The sequence below is a fragment of the Brienomyrus brachyistius genome, chromosome 15 (genome assembly GCF_023856365.1).
Source record: "Brienomyrus brachyistius isolate T26 chromosome 15, BBRACH_0.4, whole genome shotgun sequence".
Classification (NCBI taxonomy): domain Eukaryota; kingdom Metazoa; phylum Chordata; class Actinopteri; order Osteoglossiformes; family Mormyridae; genus Brienomyrus; species Brienomyrus brachyistius.
In genome coordinates, this window is record NC_064547.1 from 24,164,279 (window position 1) to 24,188,554 (window position 24,276).

The following is a 24,276-nucleotide window of genomic DNA, read 5'->3' on the forward strand; positions in this document are numbered from 1 at the left end:
GGACATGTGAACTCATACAGAGTGCAAGCAGGATTCCAGACCCTAATGCTGGAACTATGAGGCAATATCACTACCCATTCAGCCACTGTGCTGTGCACTAAGGTAAGCGATTATGGAAAATGGAAAGATGTTGGGTAAACATTCTAACTCACAGCTGACACATGTGCGGTTTTTGTAGTGTTACAACAGTTGGCTTTATAGCTGTGAAAACTGACTTTGAAGAACCTTTAAAAAAATTAAGTAGTCAAGTGTTGAAACGTAACTTTGAAACATCATGTTTGCGATACCAGTGATGCACTGAGCTGTATAAGGCTGCCATCTAGCGGCTAACGTGACCTGAGCACATTAGATCTGTGGTGGTGTTTCCCTCTCCACGTTTCTCGCTGTCTAATTATAAGGGGAAAGGTGCCCCAAAGTCCCGCATTTACAAAAAAACATGATTATTAAAAAGCAGAATCTTCATGTGAAATGTGTCAAAAGTAGGACGACACCACGCGCACTAGTATAGAGGATACATTTTATATACAACATTTCGGTATATTGCAGCAGACTATGCATTATACTAAATGCGTGATTGCTGACGTTTTATCTAAATTTTTAATTGGTAGATGATACTTCTTCATCTTACTAGCGTACAATGCATATGTGTCCCTTTAAAGGGAAAGAACGTCCTTTCCAGAAAGTATCGGGTTTAAGGAAAAGGGAGGCATTTCGGGTTAGAGGCGGGCCGTTTCAGCTCCGGCAGAGCAAGCCACGGAAAACACAGTCGATTTTTCCAGGGGTAAATATGTCTATAACGATCTTATCATCTTTGATATAATAATATAAAACGATGATGCTTTACAATGTATGACGTCACAACTAAATGGAAATACAATAGTATGTTTTAAATAACTCAGTGTGTGCCATTTACTGTGACATGGACATAGGTAATTAAATGAAACTACTGAATGATCCCAGTTTCCCCAAATTCGCAGTATCGTATCGGAGTTCATTGAAATATGAGTTTGCGAACCTACTAGAGGAAGGTGTTATGATTACAGTAATTCGAGACGATGGATCATTGTTTATACATATATAGTGCCTTTTTCCATCGGGAACAATTGTTTTGTGCATAGTATATACAGTAATAACGTCATTATCTATTTCCAAGAATAAAGTTCTTAGTTCTCATAGTATTCGGGATGAAGAAGGTTCCAAGGATCGTGGTGGTGGGGGCAGGAATAGCAGGAATCGGAGCCGCTTCCGCACTTCGGGATGCTGGATTCACTGATGTGACTATCCTGGAAGCCACGGAAGAGATTGGGGGAAGAATTGGCAAATTTCAGCTGGGTAAGTGCTTGATGTGCCATTTGGAGGTATTCTTCAGAAGTAATGCCTGTCATCCAAATTCTGTCGCAAAGGAGCTGAAGTATTCTTTAAAAACCTTGAAATTTCTGTTCAGCGAAAGGAGAAGCGAAACTGCATGCTTTTGTGATGTGAAAATTCTGTTCAGTGTTTTTTGAGAAGACAAAAAAACTTGTGACCTCCACTTCCTTTTGGTAAAAGTGTGTGGAGTGAACATAAGTAACCTTACTGGAACACAATGAAATAAAAACTATATTTATATACAACTACATATAAATACTTGCTAAGATAACCTTTCTGGTTTAGCTGTTGTTATATGTGTTCTATAAATTGTAACCAAATGCTTCAACAGGAAAAGCTTGGATAGACACAGGAGCTCAATATATCCATGGGACCAGTGAGACAAACCCTGTTTACTGCCTCAGCAAGAAATTTGGCATTTTAGACAATGTTCCTCATGAGGAAGGAAGGTGGAGTATTTTAAGTGAAAAGGGCAGCAGAATCGATGAGGACTTTGCAGAGCGTGTGTATGAAGCAGGAGAAAAGCTCATCAGGAAGCGGTATGAAGATCACCAAAGAAGCATTGGGGAGCATTTTGTAGAAGAGGCCCAAAAGCTGGTAGCGAGCTGGGAGGTCAGCACCGAGGAAAAGAGGCTGATAAACGGAATCTTGAGTATTGTTGGAAAAGACCTGCTTATAGACATTGGAGCCTCTGACCTCAATAGCGTATCACTGGGATCGTGGAAGTACTTCCAAGGCGATAATAACGAGGATCTAAACATTGAAGGGTATTCCGAACACCACATGTTTTGCAGTTTGGTGAAATTACGATGTAATGGTATATTTTTCAAGCAATGCTTGAGTATAATTTGATCTATATTGGGTCTATCTTTACGCTTTAGGTACATGTTTGATTTGCCATCCAAACTACTGAAGGAGTTTCCAGATGAATTTTTACTTCTGAAGAAGCCTGTGAGGAAGATTGAGTGGGATGGCTCCTTCAGAACTGGGAATGGAGAACAGCACCCAGTGCGTGTGGAGTTTGGAGATGAGGAGGAGATACTTGCTGATCATGTTGTGGTGACTATCTCCTTGGGTATGTCCACACTCATGGTCATATACACACACCATATGGACAAAAGAATTGGGACACACCTCTTAATTGTTGAATTCAGATGTTTCATTCAGACCCATTGCCACAGGTATATGAAATCAAGCACCTGGTCATGCAGTCAGGCTTACAAACATCCATCCATCCATTTTCTGAAACTGCTAAATCCCAACTGGGGTCACGGGGGGGACCGGAACCTATCCCGGGAGCAATAAGCGTAGCGCGGGAACCAACTCTGGGCAGTCGCTAACACACCCCGACGAAAACCCACGCGAACATGGGGAGAACATGCAAACTCCACACAGAAAGGACCCGGGACCGAATCCAGGAGCTTACAAACATTTGTGAAAGAATGGATCACTCTGAAGAGCTCAGTGAATTTAAGCATAGTACTATTATAGGATGCCACCTCAGTCAGTTTCTTCCCTGCTAGATATTCCGCTGACAACTGTAAGTGGTTTTATTGCAAAGTGGAAGCATTTAGGAATTTCAGAAACTGAGCCATAAACTGGCAGAACACATAAAATAACAGGGCAAGCCTCACATCACCAAGCGCGATGTCAAGTGTCGGATGGAGTGGTGTAAAAACGCACTGACACTGGACACTGGCGCAGTGGAAACATGTTATGTGGAGTAATGAATCCTGTAAATTCTGTAATTTCTCGAGAAATCTATCACAGGATGTGATCAGTGTGCATGTCTGGTGCCTGCTCACCACAGTTGAATCACTTTTCGCAGGCTGCCTGAAAGCACAGGCCTCCACACTTTTCAGTCCTCAACTCCCTGAACACAAGCTTCAGGCCATTGACCATGTCAGGTTTGGCGTGCTCACTAAGATCTTCTTGGTGTACGAGGAGGCTTTCTGGAGCGATGATGTGAGTGAGATCAGTCTGTTGTGGGAGGATGAGTCTCCTGTTTCGTTGGATGCTGACCCTGCCCATTGGATTAAGCGCTTACATTTCTTCTCCGTCATGAAACCCAAGGAGAAGTAAGCTCTTTGTTCATTATCACCTTTTAAAACATTTTATTATTCTGTAGTAGATACCCTTTCCCAGAGGTGGATAGTTCCGGTCCAGAAAATACAAATCCAGAGTACACAATTTTACTTTTTTTGACCTGAACTATCAATCTGTGCTATTTCCAATGGATATATGACAATTCTAACAAATCTGCCTCCTCAGATTTGGCAATGTTCTAATTGGATGGTGTGCAGGAAGGGTTGGGGAGCTGACAGAAACCATGAAGGAAGAAGATCTCTTGGCGGCCATTACTGAACACCTCAGAGCATTTACTCGTGAGTATCCCTGAACACCTCAGAGCATTTACTCGTGAGTATCCCTGAACACCTCAGAGCATTTACTCGTGAGTATCCCTGAACACCTCAGAGCATTTACTTATGAATGTGTGATTTAATGACAACTCAAGGCTATTTTATAAAAAATTTGAGTTAAATACAATGTTTTATAATAACGAATGCACACACTACTGTGTGACGCTCATCAGCAGTCCATTGACTCCAAGTACAGTTCAGTACTCTATGTAGTTACTTTTATTACTGTATTATTATTGTTGTTGTTGTTCTGACTTACTTAAAAATATCTGATTTAAATGCAGGCTTAGGGAATGGATTTTATTTGTAATCTGGTGACTGCCTGTAATGGTGACATGTAATGGAAAATGAATACTGAGTTTTTAAGATGGTCTAGGTAAAATGAATGTCACTAACAAAGACATGCTGAAATGCCTCTTTTGTGGTCGGCCAGGGAACCCATCTCTCCCTCCCCCCAAAAGCATGTTCCGCACACAGTGGCACAGTAACCCCTTTACCCGGGGGGCTTACACTTACCTCCCCGTTGGCACTGACGCTGAGGTTATGGACACGCTGGCACTGCCCCTCTCTGGCACCAAGGCCACCAATCCGGTAGGTCTGATGTTTATTTACGGATGGAGATCATTTAAATATTTTACCTTCATGTTTTTACATCTGTCACTTGTCCTATTTGTTTTGATGGCAGTTTTGCAAATGTGTTGGCATTTGCACCTGTTGACTGTTTTAATGATGCCCCGTTGCATTGGGGACTTCTACGGACTGTTTTCAGGATCTCCAGGTGCTGTTTGCTGGAGAAGCTACCATGAAGAGCCTGTACAGCACAGTGCAGGGGGGCCTGCTGTCTGGGCAAAGGGAAGCACAGAGGCTTGTTCAGCATTACGGAAAGGCGGCATCTCCTGCCTCACACTGCCCACTCCCAGCTCAGCACCAAGGAGAGCCTCTGGAGCCCCAAACAGTACTGTGATGTCATTGAAAGAGTACTATGACATCATTCAAACAGTACTATGACGTCATTCAAACAGTACTATGACGTCATTCAAAGACTCTCTGATGCTTAGCTTCAAGCTAAAACTAATTGATTTACTAGACAACTGACAAGGCTTGTTAGTTTTTCTTCTAGAAATTAAACTATGCTATGTTAAATATCAAATTAAAATATAGTCTACTAAGTGCTATTTTAATATAGTAATACTAATATTAGCAGTGCAAAATGAAGAATGTTTGTCTGGCCAATTTTGTTTATGCAAGTTATTGATAAACTACTGGAACTAATAAAAATATATATTTTTTAAACTATTACGTTTTCTAAAGCTTTTATCATGTTGACAATGCAAAGAAAGACACTGACACAGCAATAGTGCATCCTAGTGCAAGTGGTTTAATACCCAGTATTATATGTGACATTTACCATGAGTGAATTTATTTTTACATTGTATATTTAGAGGTGAGGTGAGATGGGATGTTACGTCGTGTAATGTGGGTTGCATGGTGCCTCAGGGGGTGGTGCTGTTCCTCCGCACTTCCAGGGTTGAAAGTTCAAATCTCTGTTCGGTGTGTGATGTTTGCACATGTTTCTCTTCATATCATGTGACTTTCCTTCAGGTACTCTGATTTTCTTATGCAACCCAAAACCACACAGTTAAGCAAACTGACATGTCTAAACTACTCTAATCGTGTGTTTGCCCAGTAATGGACTGGCATCCTGTCCGGGGTGTACCTTGTGCCCTGTGCTGGACTGGCATCCTGTCCGGGGTGTAACTTGTGCCCTGTGATGGACTGGCATCCTGTCCGGGGTGTACCTTGTGCCCTGTGCTGGACTGGCATCCTGTCCAGGGTGTACCTTGTGCCCTGTGATGGACTGGCATCCTGTCCGGGGTGTACCTTGTGCCCTGTGCTGCCTAGGATAGGCTCCAGACCCCCTCACTAGGGTTTCCAACTTTGGTCAGTTGAGTGGTATAAGATTTTCAATTCAAGACAAATCTGCACACACATACACAGACATTTACATTTATGTAACGGTTTTATTACCTTTTGATGTAAGCATAAGTGTCACGCCAAATGCGTGAAAGTTGCCATCCCTACAGACATTTTGAAGATGGATGGTGGTATGGTGACTACACAGGTACCATTGCTGCTTACATCTCCAGATTCCCAGTGTTTGGTGTGAATCCCTCCCCCGTCTGTAGAACATATAAGTATCCAGCCCAAAAACCTGCAGTGTGGTGGAACAGTGTCTCTCAATGTTCACTGTGTGTAAAATGCAGTGTTTCCCCAACTTTTTTTCTGCCACGGCACACTTTCCATTAATGCAGCATTATTCAGCCGCTGTGCATGGTGTGTCCTGATTCACCAGTTGAAAACCTCTGCCTTACAAGGTTTTCCCTGTAATAGACGTTAGAGCTTCCTGTCTGGCAGCCCTGTACTGTATGTGTACTAAATGTGAATGAATGTATATATATATATATATATATATATATATATATATATATATATATATATATATATATATATATATATATATATATATATATATATATAACTACATTCATTCACATTTACATTTTTTTTTTAAGTTGTTTGGCATATTCTAAACCAGGCGTTCATGTAATATGAAACATTTCATATAAAAGTAGTCATCCCACTTATGTATCCAAACGGTTATGTACAAAAAGCCATAATAACACCGCGGTAAATCTGTACTTCATTTAAATAAACCACTATTTATAATTTAGAAACTATGGTGAGTAGGATATCATAAAAAAAAATGAACGGATCGAATGATGTGAGAGAACCGGAACCAATATAATGCGCGTTTTTCGATACACGGGATATATTTGCCACGGACTGTTTCCTGTTCTTGACCTTATTCGGCGGGCATGAAATGAAGCGTTGTGTATGTTCTTCTTAGATAAATATAATAATATTTGCGTTGTTCCCGTCGTAGACTATGGCTTTACATAAAGTATGGACGGCAAAGGGCACATTATGTAGGTAAGCCTACCTTTCATTTAGAATTCGCCAGCTAAATCCTATGTGTGCTGAGAGATTTTTATGTACGTGTATTAGATATTGCTCATTTTTACTACATCGCCAGTGTCTATATTTGTGTTACCTATTTGGGTAACAAGGTCAGTGATATGTGATTTTTCGATCCACTATGCTAGAAATATCTCCGTTGTTTGTGCAAACTTTTTTGGACATGAATATTTTGACAGATTTGTTCAGGTCGCTGAGAGTCTGCTCCCTCCAGCCTGTACTTACCACACAACAGCGACTCGGCACAACTCGAATAAAATCTCCGTAACACGCAGTGGAAGATGGAAATACGAGCGAAGCTACCCGGTGCTGTTAGTGCGCCCCGACGGTTCCACCGTCAGCATTAGATACAAGGAGCCCAGGAGGATCCTGATGGTAAGAGACCAGGGCTGCCAGCCGTTTGTATATTTACGGACAGTCTGAAACATTGTATGTAAATCGGTAAGTCCATTTGAAAGCTTTTTAAAGTAATAAATAGGGTAAAATACCCACTGTGTGCGGTATAATAGGAGAAAATATGGCATGTCAGTGAAAACAAAAAATTTAAGTTTGGCAACCGTGTAAGAGACTTCCATCCAGCTTGATCAATGTGCAATAAATATTTCACTGAACTAAGACTCGATCCCTGGCATATTCGTTTCCTGTCTTTCCAGCACATGCAATTTAATGAATCCAGTGTATTACAGACATTCATTACCAGTATTTCCTAGAAAACTGCATGGCAGTTTTTAGTTTTTTTTTCCACACCGGATGCACAGCATGTTTTTTTTTGCCATGCTTAGATGCCGCTGGATATCTCCACGCTTTCTGAGGAGGAGAAGAAGGCCATGTTGAAGAAACACGAGCAGAAGAGAGTGGAGGTCAGACCAGCAGCGGAGGAGTTTGAGGATGATTTCAAAGTTGACGATTACAGCAAATATTGGAAAAAATGACTCCTGTTTGGAACTTTAGCATCATTCAAAGTGAAGATTTCACAGTCTGTGTGTGTGGGCGTGAGAGAGTGTGATAGCGCTTTAATTAATAAAGCAGATGTGAACCTTTTCCTTATTGTTAATCATTCTTATTCACTGAACCATTTCGAGTGTTTAAGTTTATGTAATATGTATTTCATAAAATAAAGAGCCTCACCATTTAAAATGGGCCGCTATATAAAATTCATATCGTGCTTTCTTTTTGTGTTTTTTTTTTTATTATTTACCTTGTGCAGCTATTTCACGATATTTTGGTGTAAGATCTTCTGGGTTATATGTGATCTATTATCTGGTTTCGATAAGGTTACTATTAATTTTTAACTACTCCCTTGCCTCAAAGTTCATACACATTGGTCTGTCACTGCTAAAATGACTCCAGCAACTGCCACACCTGCAACGACTTCGCTTCCAGAAACGAATGGGCAGTTTACGCTAGAGGTTCCCGATATCATAGTTATCGTCGTCTATTTTGTTTTTGTCCTTGGTGTGGGAATATGGGTATGTTCTCCCGCCAAATTTCTCGAATGGGCGAGTGATGCTTTTACTGCTTGCTGCAGGGTGCTGTCATTTCTGCTTTGTTCTTTGGGGGTAGCTGCTGCTTGATGGCTTGTAACATACTTGTGTGAAAACGTAAGTTTACTGGAAAACAACAGCAAGATTTGCTAGTGTGAGAATGTGTTTAATGAGCATCTTTGTTTGGATGCTGACTATGAATGTGTCCTGTTTTCCAATTGGTAGCTTTTCTAGTTTTCTGTAGAAGCACAGTGGTTTCCTTGTGTGTCAGGCAGACCCTTTTGACCATTGTCGTGCTCTTCTCTCCTCCTTTGATCATTGTCATGTGTTCTGCTCTCCTCTTCAATGTCTCGACTCCTTCCTAGTCTTCCATCCGGGCGAATCAGGGAACGGTAGGGGGGTACTTTCTGGCCGGGAGGTCCATGACGTGGTGGCCTGTAAGTGTCTCCATTACGGCTAGCTCAACATAAAAAGCTTGCACTGTGTCAAAATAGCTCTTCTGTCATCATATGCTAAGTATTTATATTTTCTCTTAAGTCTCCATTTGTATTTCCTGCAATGTCAAGGATTGTTTCGATATTTCCGATAACTAGTATCCTTGTACTGAATATTTGGAAAAAGTCAATTTTGTGTGACTTGCAGGATGACTGACAATCTGAGAAACTACATTTAAATGTGCTTAGATGTTTTGGAACAGCTTCAAGGTCAATAAACGAACAAAAGATAGTCTCATGGAAATATTTAGAAGCTGTTCATAGTCTTGGCATTTATTATATTATGCTCATACATGTACAGCTCTGGAAATAAAATTAAGAGACCACTCTACCTTTTTTAAGAATCTGCACTTTTAAATCCTGATTTAATCCTGGTTCTGCTGGCAGAAGGCTACACTGCGAGGCAGCTACTTCCAGACTCAAAGTTTTTAAAACGGCAAGAACAAGGTGAAGTAGGAGGCACTGGGAAAGACCTAAAACCAGTCAGGGAGACAGCAGAAGTGACTTTTTAATGTGACAGTTGACCATCAACTTATCTGGCAGTGACCCATTAATTGGAGCATGACCTCAAGTGACCTTCAAAAGGAATTGGGAACATTAAGTGGTGTGAAGTGCACTGCTAGGGCAATTCATAACAGGCTCCTAGAACCAGGACTGAAGACCCATAAAGCAAGGAAGAATCGCTTTGTCAATGAGAAGCAAGGAAGGGTCAGGCAGGAGTTTGCATACCCATAAATTGAGAAATAAGTGAAACTGAAAATTTTGCTGTGGTCTCCTAATTTTTCCCAGAGCTGTATTTTCGCACTCACTGATATGTGAATTTCGAAAACATAGTGAACGGGATGTGGGATTGCATGCGCAAACCAGCCTGCCAGATGACTCATAGTGTACATTTTGCAATGTGGATGTCCTCTCTGCCCAGATTGGAGCTTCTCTAATGTCCAGTAATGTGGGCAGTGGCCTGTTCATCGGTCTCGCCGGCACTGGGGCCGCCGGAGGTATTGCTGTGGGTGGATTTGAGTGGAATGTAAGTGGAACCATCCCAACCTCAAAAACAACAATAGTATAGCTGTGTCATGCGACCATATCTATACTCAGGAAGGGTAAAGGTGTGAGCAGGGCCTGCATACTGCTGCTTTCTCTCAGGCATCATGGGTCCTCATTGCCTTGGGATGGATCTTTGTTCCTGTCTACATCTCCGCTGGCGTGGTCACGATGCCGGAGTACTTAAGGAAGAGGTTTGGAGGGCAGCGTATTCGAATATACCTGTCAGTCCTCTCTCTCATACTCTACATCTTCACCAAGATATCAGTAAGACATCGTCGATTTATAGTCCGGCCAGTTTAACATGCTGGACACATATGCGGCAACTTTTAGAACCTTCCGCCTGGATTTATGACATCTCGGGTCTTGATGTTGGATTGGCTAATTCAGTCGGGCTGTTTCTTCACTGTTGCTCCTGTCCAGACAGACATCTTCTCTGGAGCGCTGTTCATTCAGGTGTCTCTTGGATGGGACTTGTACCTTTCCACCGCAGTGCTCCTCATAGTGACCGCAGTCTACACTATAGCAGGTGATGGGTGATTTTCAAATAAGTAACAGCTCTGGATCCATATGGAATATGATGTTACTTGTGTGCCTTCAATCATTACAGGAGGCCTGACGGCAGTAATCTACACAGACGCCGTGCAGACTGTCATCATGGTGATAGGAGCCCTCACTCTCATGTTCATAGGTAGTTATTACAATTTCCCAGGCAGATTATTTCTTCCCTGTCATTTGGTACTTCTGAATTTGCACCTAGAGTAGCGGTATTGTTCCTATTGTTCTATTAGTATGGATACCTTCCATATTCCTGATTCGGCAGATTTACACTGGTCATTACAATCAGCTTGTCAACATCTAGATGATGTATTTGGGTCTTCCTGAACCTTTCTGGTTTCGCATATCCTCATCTTTCGATTTATTTTTTAGTCTTTGAAGAGTCACAGATTAGATGTCAAAGCAGGAATCATATAGCTCTTCCACTCGTACCAATCCAAACAGCAGGAAGACATGGCTAATCTCCTGTTTAACTTGAACCCAGCATAACTGTAGCACCGTAGCTTCATGATTGCATTACTCTTGGTACATGTTGTTCTCTTCCTCCAGCATTTGACAGAGTGGGCTGGTATGAAGGTCTGCTGGCGCAGTATAAGGTGGCAGTGCCCAGCCTCACTGTGCCCAACACCACCTGCCACCTCCCTCGCCCTGATGCTTTCCAGATGTTCAGGGACCCCCTGACGGGAGACCTGCCCTGGCCCGGCCTGGTCTTCGGCCTCACTGTGCTGGCCACCTGGAACTGGTGTACTGACCAGGTTCTGCACTGACAGACTGAGGATAGTTTACAGATTTAAAATGGGGAAAATAGGACAAATCAGTGTTAATAAATATTATACAACTTAACTCAGTTTTATTTGTATAGTGCAGTGGTTCTCAAACTCGGTCCTTGGGCCCCACTGCCCTGCTTGTTTTCCAGCTATCCCTGCCCTACACACTGCTGATTACCTGGATTAGGTATGTTCAGCCAGTCAGAAGCTGAAAGACAGCTGGGACTTGTGTGTGGGGCAGGGATAGCAGGAAAACAAGCAGGGCAGTGGGGCCCGAGGACCGAGTTTGAGAACCACTGGTATAGTGCATTTTCACAGCATTAAATTGTCTCAAAGCACTTTGCATTATTCCTGTCCAAAGCCAGGAAAACCTTGGGAGGAACCAGACTCGAAGTGTGGGTGGGGGGTTGGGATGGAGGTATCCTCTTTAGGCCAGAAGAAGAAGTCCAAAGTAGCAGTCAATTTATACACTTCAATATGTTAAATACAGGTGTAAATATTACAATCTTAGATCCCTATTTGAAGTTTAAAAACAAAGCGGCTATTTTATTTTTCACCAATTGCAAATTCCCCTAATTTCACCATAGCATATGCTGATAATGGTATATTATTTCATCAACTTTTAACTAAGACTGTACATTTTTCCAGATATACTGTTAGTAGTGCTGTAACATAATCCTTGCAGTCCAAATCAAAATGGGAATATGTGTATATGGTGCTCCTTTGATAATGACCTGATCAGGGACTCTTCTCTGCCATCGACGCCTGTGCTCTTGCTGGCGCCAGGTCATAGTTCAGAGGTCGCTCTCCGCCAAGAACCTGTCTCATGCCAAAGGAGGTTCGGTGCTGGGCGGCTACTTGAAGATGCTGCCAATGTTCTTCATCGTGATGCCAGGCATGATCAGCAGAGCCCTCTTTCCAGGTCAGTGCCACCACAGAAGAAGAAGAATAGTGGTGAAGCTACAGACCTAGAGGTGTAAATGTAAAATACAGTTTACAGTGCGTCCAGAGTAGAAGGTCTCAGAGCAGCATAGCGTGAGGCTTGTGGTGGACCCCATAAACCCCAAACTCAGCTAAGGTATAATGCTGTTTTCCACCCCCAGATGAAGTCGGCTGTGTCGTTCCTGAGGAGTGCAGTAAGATCTGTGGGGCCACTGTGGGCTGCTCCAACATTGCCTACCCAAAACTCGTGGTCAATCTCATGCCAGTCGGTAGAGTAACTCATGGCCATTTCTTCTAGCGTCAAACATATCTGCTGCTCAGAAACAGTGTTTATCCAAACCTCCTCATTACGTTGCATGTCTTGCTACCTGTGTTTCCTAGGCATGAGGGGACTTATGATTGCAGTGATGATGGCCGCCCTCATGTCCTCGCTGACCTCCATCTTTAACAGCAGCAGTACGCTCTTTACCATGGATATATGGCAGCGCATCCGCCGCCAGGCTTCTGAGAGTGAGCTGATGATTGTGGGCAGGTAAAGATACTGCACTGAGCTATTCGGCATTTATATACGCTTCAGGTGTGTCTGCTGGACCTTGTGATTTTCAGGCTCACTTTAGCAAAACATGTTGGGGAAGTGCTGTGCTTACGCATGCGTTATGAAAATTAGAAAAAAAAGGGTTGGGGATTGACTCTGAGTTAATGTGAATTAGCAACATTAAATGTAACAAATATCCGTCCATCCAAACCGCGTATCCTACTGGGTCGTGGGGGGTGTAACAGGGCTGGTCACCCTAATAGAAGTAAATATGGATAATTTTAGACAACACACAATTGTATTGACTTTGTAATGAGTGATGTTTTATATATACATATAATGAATAATGTATTGTAAACACACAATCTGTCAGGCTTTGATTTTAATAGGGGAAGTGAGGAGTACTGATTGCAAAATGCAGACCAAAAATGAGGTCAAACATTGCATTTCCTGCAGCTGCTCTGCGCCTTGGTAACTGTGTTGCGAAAAATTCACCTCATGATTTAGGCTTAAATCACTTGTTTGAATTGCACAGTTGGCTCTTCCAGCTAAACACACACAGGCATGTTCCATTGCAGCACTTGATTGCTTGACGTAAACCCTGTCAAATTTGAGTGATGCTACATGGTGGTGCTCCTCTAGGGTGTTCATCTTGGTGCTGGTGGTGCTCAGTATCCTGTGGATCCCTGTAATCCAGTCAGCCAATAGCGGCCAGCTCTTCGACTACATCCAGGCCATCACCAGCTACTTGGCCCCGCCCATCACCGCCGTGTTCCTCATGGCCATCTTCTGGAAACGTGTCAACGAACAGGTATCCCTACAGTTTCCTTGTCAAATATAACGTACTCTTGTGTTTCAGCCAGAGTATGTCAGCCTTTTTGGTAACATTTTACTTGAGGAGGCACAAAAAAATGTAGTAGTACACTGAATGTATTATGTCAGTTTAGTTTTATTCATCCGGTGTCCATTCGTCATTAATCAATCATAACAGTTCATATATTTTATACATTTGTTATATTTGTTCATGATTTGTACTTGAGTATTGAGTTACTAAGTTACTTGTGCTCCATCAAGTAAAGTGTAAACACCTTTTCCTCTGTTGCATATGTGGAGTGACTTTTTATTAAGCCATAATTTAATCCCGCATTGATTGCACATTTAGCTCTTCTGGACTATTCTGGACATCAGGCTCCCAGTTGTAATGTCTGCTAGTTTCTGATTGGGCAGTAACACTCAGATCTAAGCAATCCACTCCTTGCTCTGCGTGATGGATCAGTGCTCATATGCTAGCACATTTTTGTCCATTGGCTGTTGTCTTAGGGGGCCTTTTGGGGCCTGATGGCAGGGCTGGCCCTGGGCTCTGCCCGAATGATCACCGAATTTGCATACGGCTCGCCATCCTGTGGTGAAGAGGACCGGCGTCCCGCGATCCTCAGGGACGTGCACTACCTGTACTTTGCTCTCATCCTGCTAGCAGTCACTGCCCTGGTCATTGCTGCAGTTAGCCTCTGTACCCCAGCCATCCATGACCAACATGTGAGCACATCGTCATGCACACCTCACATGCCAGACTTTGCGCCTGTCCACCTTATATGGAACAGAGTTCACACTCGCCTGTTCTCAATTAAGTCATGGTTAAATGGCAGTTGTATTTTATGAACTTATTTGTTTTGTTAAAATTGAATCCACCGAACATGCTTGCTTGGTATGAATCTATTATAAGAAGAGGGTGTAAATGAGGCAAAAAAAAATTCCTCCCTATTATTAGGGGTAGCATGGTGCCCCCCCCCCCAGTAGCACCGCTGCCTCACACCCACAGTGCGTGGAGCTTGTAGGTTTTCCCCATGTCTGCAGGTTTTTTTTATTAAATTATTATTAATATTAATATTAATTAATATTAATATTATTAAATTAGATTAAAAATAAGTCTGCAATGGACTTGCATACCATCATACCATACCATTGCATACCATGTCACTGTACTGGATAAGTTGATGGATAGACGGAGGGAGGGATGGATGGATGATTATATTTACAAAACCTTAGATACCTTGACAAATTATTCACCCATCCAACTTCTCACTACTTTCCCAGTACAGGTTGATATGGGAGACCCAGAACCTTATTCCAGGCAGCACAGGGCACAAGGTAGAGGAACATGGCTGACAGGTCGGAGCACTAAGATATGTGTCTCATTTTGCCACAGCTTGTTCGTCTGACTTGGTGGACAAGACACAGTGCGGAAGAGCGCGTCGAACTTGAAGACCCCTGGTCACTGTCAGTAGCACCTGAACTCAAGACACGGGACACTTCGGAGCACGCTGCAGAGACTGCCCCCTGCTGGAGGCGGGCAGGCCTGTGGCTGTGCGGCCTCTCTGATCAAAGCCAGCCCGACCTCAGCCCTGCAGAACGGCTGGCTTTGGAGAGGAAACTCAGCAGCATCAGAGAGGAGCCTGTCTGGAAGAAAGTGTGCGACACCAACGCTCTCATATTAATCACTGTCAATGTCTTTCTCTGGGGCTATTTTGCCTAACATCATGGTCTTCATTTTTCATCAGGCAGACACAACAGACAGCTATGCCTCACTGTTTTTTTTTAAGAATGGTGAACATGAACCATTAACAAGGCATTCTGCATGGATGTATTAAAGCATTTCATAAAGCTGTGAATTGTACTCCCAAATTTTCATAGCTGGCTCATACAGCAGTGACCAGTGGCATAAGTAATATATACATGATATTTATAACACTTTTGAATAATGTATATACATTGAATATGTGTAGTATAGTGAAATGGTTAAAAGCATCAGTACATTAGTGAATAAAGAATATTCACTGGTGCTGCCAGTCTTATATGTCTGACGCATTGTATGGCTGTGTGATAATTAACTTTGGTGACTCATTAATGAATGGTGCATATCCAGCTCACACGTCTGAGAAATTGTAACCACTTTAAACATTTCCTGTGTAAGTATTTTTTCAAAGAAATGTTTAATAAAATGTAGCTTCATTTGTACCGTACTGCTAGAAAGCCTGTGAAGCCCTCAGTATTTTCTACAGTTTTGCATAAATATCACCCATAATGTAAACAGAAGACTAGATAAAGAGAAGCCAAATGAACAAATGACAAAAATATCACACTTGTTCCTTTATTCACTGAGGAAAATGATCCAATGTTACGTATTTTTATGAGAAGAAAAAATATTTGAACCTCTGTGATTAACAGTTCATTTGAAGGCCATATTTGAATTAGTTGTCTCAAACAATGGGATAACAACCAGGTGTGTGTGTGAGGAGCTTATAAAGACAAGCTTGAAATTTCCTCGGGGGGTCTTCACAAAGGATTCAACTGGCGCTGCTGGTATATAGTATACTGTAAAAGGGTATTCTGGGTTTACGTGTGTGCTGCTCCTTTGTGATCCAGGCCGTGTTTTCGCGCCGATCTCCTTTGTGCACGCTGAGTTTCCGCGTCGATCCACTGTGATCCACGCCGCGTTTTCACGCATTCCTCGGTGGCGGGGAGGACCAGAGCGCTGACGGAGTAGGCTGGATCAAATCGGACTGTTACAGTGGGTGTGCTGCTTGTTATTACTTGGCAAATGCAAAGTCATCGTGCTACAATAGGAGTGGGATGGAGACCTGCAAGATCGGGCTGCTGCTCAGCCACGCCACCACCCTCAACCTCCACACGGGCAACCTGGTGAACCGGAGCCACCTGAAGAGAAAGTGTCCGTCTTCTCCCAGTGAAGAGGTAAAAGCGCCGGAGGCCTTGATTCTGTTAAACAGGGCAGGTCATCTGGCAGTCATATTGCAGCGGGCGCTTCTCCGGTCTTGGCCGCGGTAGCGACGCGGAGATCCGCGTTTCCGCCGAGGACGCCTTGCATGGTGCAGTGCGCGGGTCGGCGCTCCGGACACTGCGGGCGCCTTTACTGGATCAGTGCACTTTACTATATATAGATATATATTTCAGGAATAGTTTTTGTATTGTAGATGCAAGCCGGTAACTAGCGGGATCCGTCATTTTTTTTAGAGGGGGCTTAACTGGCTGCTTAACTAGTGAGATCATTTTACGACAGTTATTTACTTTAAATTTGTATAGTGAATTATGTATTCTCCCTTAGTTTCACGCTCATGTGCCAATATCTAATCAGAACTTGCTTTGGGAATTGTTAGTCTTAATGTTTCATTTTATTGTACCTATTCTTTACACAGGTGCAGCTGTGGGTATTGTTTATTATCGGGCTAGGTTTGAGTAGAGGCTGAAATCCGCATTGAGGGCTTTTTAAAAAGATAAAAATGAAAAACTTGTATAAGTGTATCAGTTAAGATGATTGTGCACGATGCGGTATTTCGTTAATGTCATTGATGGATATATATGCCGAGGTCTGGTTGCTTAATGTGCTGCCAAGTGAACTTTCATATTGAAAAAGATTGTTTATAAGCGGTCTTTATTATCCTCATAGGTAGGTTTCAAAAAGACCATAGTAAATGCAACGGTGACTTGTCACGGAGTGTGTAGAAAATGCCCCCTTATCAAAGTTCAAATACACTGTGCTCACAGAAAAAAGTTTAATTGCGCGCAGTCACTATACAGCTTGGTCGACCACATGCTTATTGCGTCATTAGATTGTCAAACGAGAGTGTCATGTTTCTTTTCGCTATACTGATTTGCCTCATCAATTCACTGAAAATATTTCTCATTGTGTTCCCATCCATCCATCCATCCATTTTCCAAACCGCTTATCCTATTGGGTCGCGGGGGGTCCGGAGCCTATCCCGGAAGCAATGGGCACGAGGCAGGGAACAACCCAGGATGGGGGGCCAGCCCATCGCAGGGCACATTCACACACCATCCACTCACACATGCACACCTATGGGCAATTTAGCAACTCCAATTAGCCTCAGCATGTCTTTGGACTGTGGGGGGAAACCGGAGTACCCGGAGGAAACCCCACGACGACATGGGGAGAACATGCAAACTCCGCACACATGTGACCCAGGCGGAGACTCGAACCCGGGTCCCAGAGGTGTGAGGCAACAGTGCTAACCACTGCACCACCATGCCGCCCCCCATTGTGTTCCCATAGATAATATATACTGCCATGTCTTAGTTTGTATAGCATTTTAATTCTGGGTAGATTGTACGTCATTGCTGCGGCAGTTACTAAATTTCCTTGTAAATGTGTAATCCACTGGTACAACGATGAATAAAAATCCTTCATCCTTGAAATGTCCCAGATCGTAGCATAGGATGGTCCTGGCCCATATTGGACTTAAAATCTTTTCCTATCCCCTTGATATCCTAGATAAAATTTTCTTGTGTCATATTGAAGTTTCAGGTAAATTTTGCTGAATTTGGAGATGTGATGAGGGAAAACTTGCATACAAATGATGGAAGGCCTTGAGAGTGAAGCGGAAAGTCTGATCGCTTTCTCACTGGAATGTTGAAATGGACACCAGACGCCTTTACCCTTTTTGATGGTGACTGGATAACTAATGAAACCTGAATGAAATTCATGCTGAAATGGCCTCCCTGTCTAGTCCCATTGATGGAACACAGCATACTTTTAGCTTGTTGATTTGTTAGTTGAAAACTAACCACCAGGAAGATGAAGTTAGTCATGATGTGTAGGCATATTTGTTTATAAGGTATTTTTTCCCTGTCCCGCCTTTATGTACATCAAACCTTTCTTTCTAATCAGTCAGCTAAGCGAGAGTGCCTCTTATTTGCAATACATTATCGTTTCAGCTGCAAGATTGTATCCAAGCCACCCTGAATGAATGGTCTGCCACAATTCCCACAGCTTTGGACAAAGTAAGTTTAGAACCATATTGTTCCTTTTTGGTGGGATTACAAGAACATCAGTCCCTGACTGTGTATTTGGTACAGTGTCCTGGTGAGTCTGGGGACACCCTGGGTGGAATGATAGTCCATCACAGGATATACGCGTGCACACACACACACACACACACACACACACACGGACAATTTGGAATCACCAGTTTACCTATGAACACAAGGAGAACATGCAAACTCCACATCCAGAACCGAAGGAAGGAATCGAAGCCAGAGCCATGGAGGTGTGACCCAGAGTGGTAACCGCTGCAGCTAAACCACATATGTTTTGCCTGTGGAAGGGCGTTAGGATACTTGGAAGAAATGCATGCAAACTCCACACACAGAGACCCTGGGGAGGGAATCCTGGCAGTGAGGGACTGCAGTGTAATCCACTGGCAGTACCCAGAGCTGATTCCACATTGCTGTGGGCACGACATAATACTTTACAGCCAGTGTTTAGCAATAGGTTTAATTCCTCACCCAATATTAACTGGACTAAGTCACTTTGATGTTAGATTCCAGTTGTTATAATAATCTGTTTATGGTTTTTACATGCCTGCAGGAACTGCAAAATGAGGCACTGAGGCAGCTGGACGTGGATTTAGTGTACAAAGGCTCAGCTTTAAACATATATTAAAAACACTTCACTGGAATATCACCCTCTGCAGGTGTATGTGTGATATTTTGGTTATGCAAATATGTATTGCAAGAGGCCCATTGATACCCAGTTTAGTTATATTGTTCAAGTGGGGTTTTTCCCCACCTCGGACTGGTAAAATATGAGACCTTCCGCACGACCAGAGAGGGCGCTCTGGGGGTGGGTGGTCATTCCCCCTCATTTCTGCTGCGGTCAGCTAATCCACAGCGGCATGCTCAGTCAGCATAGGGACCATCTTAAACTCCCATAGGAAAGTTTAGTGTGAGTCTCCCAAACAGGCCCTAGAACAAGCCTGCCCAGAAAAGCACATGTACCATTATTACACTTGTAATTCTATATTACACTTATAGTAATTAATATTAAGGTATAATATTAATATTACACTTAATTTGGAATTTTATGCCCTCTGTTGATCAGCCTAATGTATCTGTGGTGGTAACTGAATAATGATTTTAGGGCTTGCCCAGTACTCTGGAATGTTCTGTTGCCGAAGCTGCCGACATTATTGCATTAGAAGAGAGAGAGGAGCTCAAGGTGTCTGGTAAGTGACTCTCAGGAATGCCACAATTCCCACAGCTTTGGACAAAGTAAGTTTAGAACCATATTGCTCCTTTTTGGTGGGATTACAAGAACATCAGGCTTCTGCCTTGGGTGATTTTACCTGAAGGTAACTGTTTGTCAGTACAGATGTGTTTTAGTGGGTCAGTTTCCCGGCGCTGTGAAGTACATCCTTGGCCAGGTATTTCTTCACACTGACTTGCAGGAACAGGAGGAGATGTTTTTGAGCAGTGATTTTGCATTACTTTCCTTCTCGTGCCGTGCTGCAGTGTTGGCGTATGACCTGTACATGACTTGCTTTCTCTCTTCTTTTAGTGAAGCTGTTTCTCAGCCGGTTTGATGGCTCATCCATCAGGGACGCTGTAAATTTGGGTGAGTCGCATATTTACGCGTGTGAGTTTTGACTCTCATGTGACGCCATGGTCTGCAAAATGAAGATCTTCTCTGCCTCGGTGACCTTTCAAAGTGCTGCTTGTCACTGCGACCTCCAGGTGCTTTGTTTCAATCTAGCATGAATGTGATTGTCTGGTAATTGATTATTTTTGCATCCAGCCTGCCAGTCACTGGGTGTATCGCAGCTGGACTCTGTGATTATCGCCCCTCCTCCGTTGGCTGAAGGAGAGAGTCTGTCTGTGGAGCACCTTCAGCCCCTCTGGAGGGATCTGCAGGCTTTGGTTCAGAGCCAGAAGATTGCTGCCATCGGCACATCCGATCTGGACAAAGCTCTCCTGGAGCAGCTGTACAGCTGGGCTCAGGTATGTGGCTTTGCGTCTTTTGTGCACTGGAAATCAGACGCTGCCTGTCATTCCTGCTTTACCTTTTAACGCAATCTGTGAATGTGAATATGCTGCATGACCTGCTACAGCAGAAGTGCTCCTTTGGTAACCCTTGAATTTTGTGTCTCTTCCTTTCTACACGACTGCGTTCAGGTGAAGCCCAGCAGCAATCAGGTGAATCTGGCCTCCTGTTGCGTTATGCCTCCTGACCTGACTGCTTTTGCGAAGGAGTTTAACATCCAGCTGCTCACCCACAATGATCCCAAAGGTAAAAGCCCGCCAGGCAGCTGCCGTGCGTTAATTTGAGGCTGTCTGTCCATAGCAGTGCTCTTTTGGCAGCGAGCGATCGTCAAAGGGACTTTTGGCAGAATGCACACGATTAGCAGCCGCACTCACCACTTGTCATGCTCGCTATTTTAACAGTGGGCTGGGGGCCTGAGTGGCTGGATTAGCCCCTGGGAGTCACTCGGCAATGCCACACCTGATCATTACTTTTTCTGGCTATGCATTGATTTCCCAGCAATGCTGGTATTACAGCCTCAACCCCAAGCATTAAACGAGTCCCCCCACAGGGAAGAACCAGAAAGGCAGGAGTTGTGAAATGCCAAAGTGGCCCAGCCAGTCTGTCCGTCATACGTGCTTGACATGCCATCACCGTTGCCATGGGTCACCCTGGCATGGAGTTGTATTGCAGACTGAAGGTCTTGGAGTATAAGGAAGCACCTGGTGACCCAGGACATTGGTGTCTTTGGCTCTGGCTGTCCCGTGAAGGGGTATGTGGTCCAAGGTAGAATGATGCCCAGAGAGGTAGTATCTCAGCTCCAGGGCTGCCCAGTTGAAGGGTACGGCTTCCCATTCCGCCGCATATACTGGCACTCGGCTAGGGACAGCTTGCAGGAGACCTGCACAGTAGGATGTGCCTCTCAGTCAAAGTTTTGGGATAGTCTTGCCTCCAGTGGGGTGGGGTAGTGGCTCTGAGCCTAGGGTTCTGTGCCAGCAATCAGGAGGTTGCTGTTGGAATCCTGTGAATGTCTGGAATGATTCTACATCCAGCCCTGCGAGCAGGTACTCCAACTTTCAGGGAAGAATGTAGGGGTTGGCAGTAGGTTTTGCACTGCAGCCACTGGAAGAAACTTCACACTGTTCCGTTCCGTTCCATTCGAACATGTGAGCTGAGGTGTCACCTGCCGCATGGCTGCACCCGGGTTTCATCCCCTAGGTGGTTCGGTGTGTGGTGGGTGCAGCAACTCGCTGTATCAGGGTGGGCTACTTACCTGCCTGCAGTGCAGCTTCCTAGGTTTTGGTGTGAGAAGGAACGTCCAAGCAGTGTCAGGGCTGAAATGTCTGGGCCGCCTTCAGCACGGCTGATGTGGAGAGGGATCCGGTCGATCTACCAGCTCATCCACCTGTCAGAGTAGCTGTCAAAGCAAGGCACCTTTTCAGTTTTTAAAAGATTAATTATACATGCCATTTGCTCATGTATGAAGCAGTGTCTCAAACTCATCATACTGTAACAGAGTCCTATGCTTGTAATTCATGACCTTTTAAAGTGCTTGATAGTTGATATTTGACAGTAATGGGGGAAAGCCATGTCTCTGGTGTATTTTAGAGGAATTGACTGGGAGATGCTGAAGGCTAAACTTTTGCATTTGTTTCTCTAGAACTGATTTCAGCAGCAAGCTTCCAGAAGGCAATGCAGGACGGTACCCCGGAGGTGCAGACTGCCGCCTGGGAGCTGGCATGGGTTCTCCGCTACTCTGTTATTGTTAAAAGCAGAGGCATCATCAAGTCCAAGGGCTACCTTGTTCAGGCCCACAGGAACCAGCTGTAACACCTTCAACTGGGAGGTGCTTCCAAAACGATCTTCTTGTGAGCAGTGAATCCAACTTGAGTTGAATTGTCCATGTCATCCTCCATCATAACGGGCTTTTAATTTGCACTGTTACCTGTGGTTTAGAGTGTTTGCAAAGACCACTAGCCTCATATCGGAGGGCCTCTGACTTTGCCTCCTGCAACTGTGGCTCAAGTATGCGGACTTCAGCCGTAAACTGCAGAATTCACTGCTGTTCAGTCTGCACTGAAGTTAAGGTTATGGTTTGGTTAAGTTCATTTTACCTGCAGATAATTTTGATTTAAACTCTACTGTAATGATCAGTCTAAACCTTAATTGGTAGCTTCCCTAAAATGACAATGAACCTTAATTGTAATTTTTAAATCAATGGACAGATTTGATAATTGCAAAGAGGTAGGTAAGGGTGGCTTTGATAACCTTAGCTGTAAATTTCCTCCATGAATTAAGAGATTATAAAATGCACTGTGTCAACATTATAGTAAAGGTTTTTTCTGTGTATATTCCAAAACTTTATTCTTGATATTTTTTCAAATATTTTACACAAAATGTTGCATATGAGATTTTTAAGCCATTTTCTTGAAGGTGGGGGGGGGGGGGGGAGTGAGTTAAATATTTGTAATAAATATTCCATTTTTTCCATTGGTGTCGGTAAATATGGTGAGAATATGGATAAAACTCAGCATGTCCGATATAGTTTCATTTTGGGATGTTTGTTTCAAGGGTTTTCTGAGAATGGGACTGAATTGTTGTGTATTGACTGGTTGAGGAATCCCCCACTGTTTACCCAGCACGCAAATTAGAAATTGCCTCAGAACCGAAATAGACTTATGCTGGTTTTTATGATTTGTATTAAGTAATGTTTGCGTTAAAATCACCAAAACAAATAACTTTGGAGGACCACTTTTAGTTTTTTGGCGTCCTCCATCATTAAAAAAAATGAAAAATCATTTTCAGTGCAGTATATTTTGGTTGTTCTTGTATTTTTAATTATAAGTAATTAAATTGCATAATACTTAAGTACTTTTACAGTTCAGATATTAAACCTTTTTTGGTTATCTGTGTACCAAATGGGTCCAAGTTACCATCCTGTGAAGAATATATATATATATACATGTCTGGCTTTTCTGTATATGATGGATTTTATTGTAATTAAATGATTCATCACATGTAATGCTGACGTGAAATTTTTGTTTCCTGACATCAAAGAAACAAAATGTAAAATACAGACATTTTCATAAGCCAGGGACCATTATCTGTGGTGGCTCTGTGGTCCCAGGCCAAGCAGTTGATACTATCGTGCATCTGTAGAAGCTAGTGAAATTGATGAATACAGAAAACTGCATTGTCCATCCATCCATCTCCTGTTTATTCTGCTTGAGGTCATGTAATGCACAAGAGTAGTGATTCACAGTTCACATCTGGCAGTAAAGGGGTCATCGCGGAAGACCCATTGTTAAGCCTGATGACTTCTGGCAGAAGAGAAATACTGTAGTCATCCCAAGAGTGCTGCAGACTCTAACGGTAGGTGCAGGAGCTGAGAAACATCTGGGTCTCTGCCTCCTTCATGGCTACAGGCGTCATTTTCACATGGTTGTCCGTAACTCTGGTGATCCTCTCCCTGCCACTGTAAATAGGACCATGGTCTGCTTCCTGCAGCCAGTAACCACCTCCTTGGCCTGTCGATGTTAAGGGAGATGTCTCAGATTCATTCTCCCAGAAGCCTCATCTCCTCCCAGTTAACCAACTCATCATTATTGGTGATCCACAAACTGGATGGACATGGAGCTGTGTTGATTCATATAGCCATGTGTGATGTAGGAGTTCGGCAAGAGACCCGGTCCACGGCCCGGCAGGGTGCCTCTGATGGGTGTCAGGGTTTAGTCTCCCACATGTGCTGGGGTCTGCCAGTGTGAAAGGCCAGAATCCAGTTAAATAGAGGCCCCAAG

General features: G+C 43.5%; 4 protein-coding genes across 7 annotated transcripts; all 4 read left to right on the forward strand.

The window, feature by feature from the left end:
* Positions 1 to 669: 669 nt before the first annotated feature.
* Positions 670 to 5,084, forward strand: paox1 (polyamine oxidase (exo-N4-amino) 1). Of its 3 annotated transcripts, none has more exons than XM_048977208.1 (8): positions 670 to 781; positions 1,177 to 1,332; positions 1,700 to 2,135; positions 2,250 to 2,443; positions 3,197 to 3,446; positions 3,640 to 3,752; positions 4,222 to 4,379; positions 4,558 to 5,084. In XM_048977208.1, the coding sequence occupies exons 2-8, from the start codon at positions 1,185 to 1,187 to the stop codon at positions 4,750 to 4,752; spliced, it is 1,494 nt and encodes a 497-aa protein (XP_048833165.1). In that variant the 5' UTR covers positions 670 to 781; positions 1,177 to 1,184; the 3' UTR covers positions 4,753 to 5,084. The 3 variants fall into 3 exon arrangements, with proteins under 3 accessions (XP_048833165.1, XP_048833164.1, XP_048833166.1); XM_048977207.1 differs by having other exon boundaries at positions 679 to 781; positions 1,154 to 1,332; XM_048977209.1 differs by having other exon boundaries at positions 689 to 781; positions 1,168 to 1,332.
* Positions 5,085 to 6,620: 1,536 nt separating this feature from the next.
* Positions 6,621 to 7,865, forward strand: mrpl55 (mitochondrial ribosomal protein L55). 2 transcript variants are annotated; one of them, XM_048977222.1, is made up of 3 exons: positions 6,621 to 6,779; positions 7,004 to 7,199; positions 7,607 to 7,865. In XM_048977222.1, the coding sequence occupies exons 1-3, from the start codon at positions 6,736 to 6,738 to the stop codon at positions 7,754 to 7,756; spliced, it is 390 nt and encodes a 129-aa protein (XP_048833179.1). In that variant the 5' UTR covers positions 6,621 to 6,735; the 3' UTR covers positions 7,757 to 7,865. The 2 variants fall into 2 exon arrangements, with proteins under 2 accessions (XP_048833179.1, XP_048833180.1); XM_048977223.1 differs by having other exon boundaries at positions 6,622 to 6,775.
* Positions 7,866 to 8,013: 148 nt separating this feature from the next.
* On the forward strand, positions 8,014 to 15,668 carry slc5a9 (solute carrier family 5 member 9). The gene is made up of 13 exons (XM_048977202.1): positions 8,014 to 8,293; positions 8,674 to 8,745; positions 9,725 to 9,829; positions 9,949 to 10,113; positions 10,270 to 10,375; positions 10,457 to 10,537; positions 10,954 to 11,159; positions 11,958 to 12,093; positions 12,275 to 12,382; positions 12,495 to 12,645; positions 13,291 to 13,459; positions 13,969 to 14,184; positions 14,855 to 15,668. The coding sequence occupies exons 1-13, from the start codon at positions 8,165 to 8,167 to the stop codon at positions 15,179 to 15,181; spliced, it is 1,971 nt and encodes a 656-aa protein (XP_048833159.1). The 5' UTR covers positions 8,014 to 8,164; the 3' UTR covers positions 15,182 to 15,668.
* A 490-nt stretch (positions 15,669 to 16,158) lies between these two features.
* Positions 16,159 to 23,501, forward strand: gclm (glutamate-cysteine ligase, modifier subunit). The gene is made up of 7 exons (XM_048977218.1): positions 16,159 to 16,398; positions 18,397 to 18,462; positions 19,601 to 19,685; positions 20,018 to 20,074; positions 20,255 to 20,457; positions 20,632 to 20,746; positions 22,140 to 23,501. Exons 1-7 carry the CDS (start codon positions 16,279 to 16,281, stop codon positions 22,307 to 22,309), a joined length of 816 nt encoding a protein of 271 aa, XP_048833175.1. The 5' UTR covers positions 16,159 to 16,278; the 3' UTR covers positions 22,310 to 23,501.
* Positions 23,502 to 24,276: the final 775 nt, after the last annotated feature.

Bases quoted from the DNA above. Each gene is read 5' to 3' on its own strand.
- paox1 (XM_048977208.1), top strand. From the start codon at position 1,185: ATGAAGAAGGTTCCAAGGATCGTGGTGGTGGGGGCAGGAATAGCAGGA. The intron at 1,333-1,699 runs GTAAGTGCTTGA...ATGCTTCAACAG, and splicing joins AATTGGCAAATTTCAGCTGG to GAAAAGCTTGGATAGACACA. The intron at 4,380-4,557 runs GTAGGTCTGATG...GACTGTTTTCAG, and splicing joins GCACCAAGGCCACCAATCCG to GATCTCCAGGTGCTGTTTGC.
- gclm (XM_048977218.1), top strand. From the start codon at position 16,279: ATGGAGACCTGCAAGATCGGGCTGCTGCTCAGCCACGCCACCACCCTC. The intron at 18,463-19,600 runs GTAAGTTTAGAA...TAATGATTTTAG, and splicing joins TTCCCACAGCTTTGGACAAA to GGCTTGCCCAGTACTCTGGA. The intron at 19,686-20,017 runs GTAAGTGACTCT...CTCTTCTTTTAG, and splicing joins AGAGGAGCTCAAGGTGTCTG to TGAAGCTGTTTCTCAGCCGG.
- mrpl55 (XM_048977222.1), top strand. From the start codon at position 6,736: ATGGCTTTACATAAAGTATGGACGGCAAAGGGCACATTATGTAG. The intron at 6,780-7,003 runs GTAAGCCTACCT...ATATTTTGACAG, and splicing joins GCAAAGGGCACATTATGTAG to ATTTGTTCAGGTCGCTGAGA. The intron at 7,200-7,606 runs GTAAGAGACCAG...TGCCATGCTTAG, and splicing joins AGCCCAGGAGGATCCTGATG to ATGCCGCTGGATATCTCCAC.
- slc5a9 (XM_048977202.1), top strand. From the start codon at position 8,165: ATGACTCCAGCAACTGCCACACCTGCAACGACTTCGCTTCCAGAAACG. The intron at 10,114-10,269 runs GTAAGACATCGT...GCTCCTGTCCAG, and splicing joins ACATCTTCACCAAGATATCA to ACAGACATCTTCTCTGGAGC. The intron at 10,376-10,456 runs GTGATGGGTGAT...CAATCATTACAG, and splicing joins CGCAGTCTACACTATAGCAG to GAGGCCTGACGGCAGTAATC.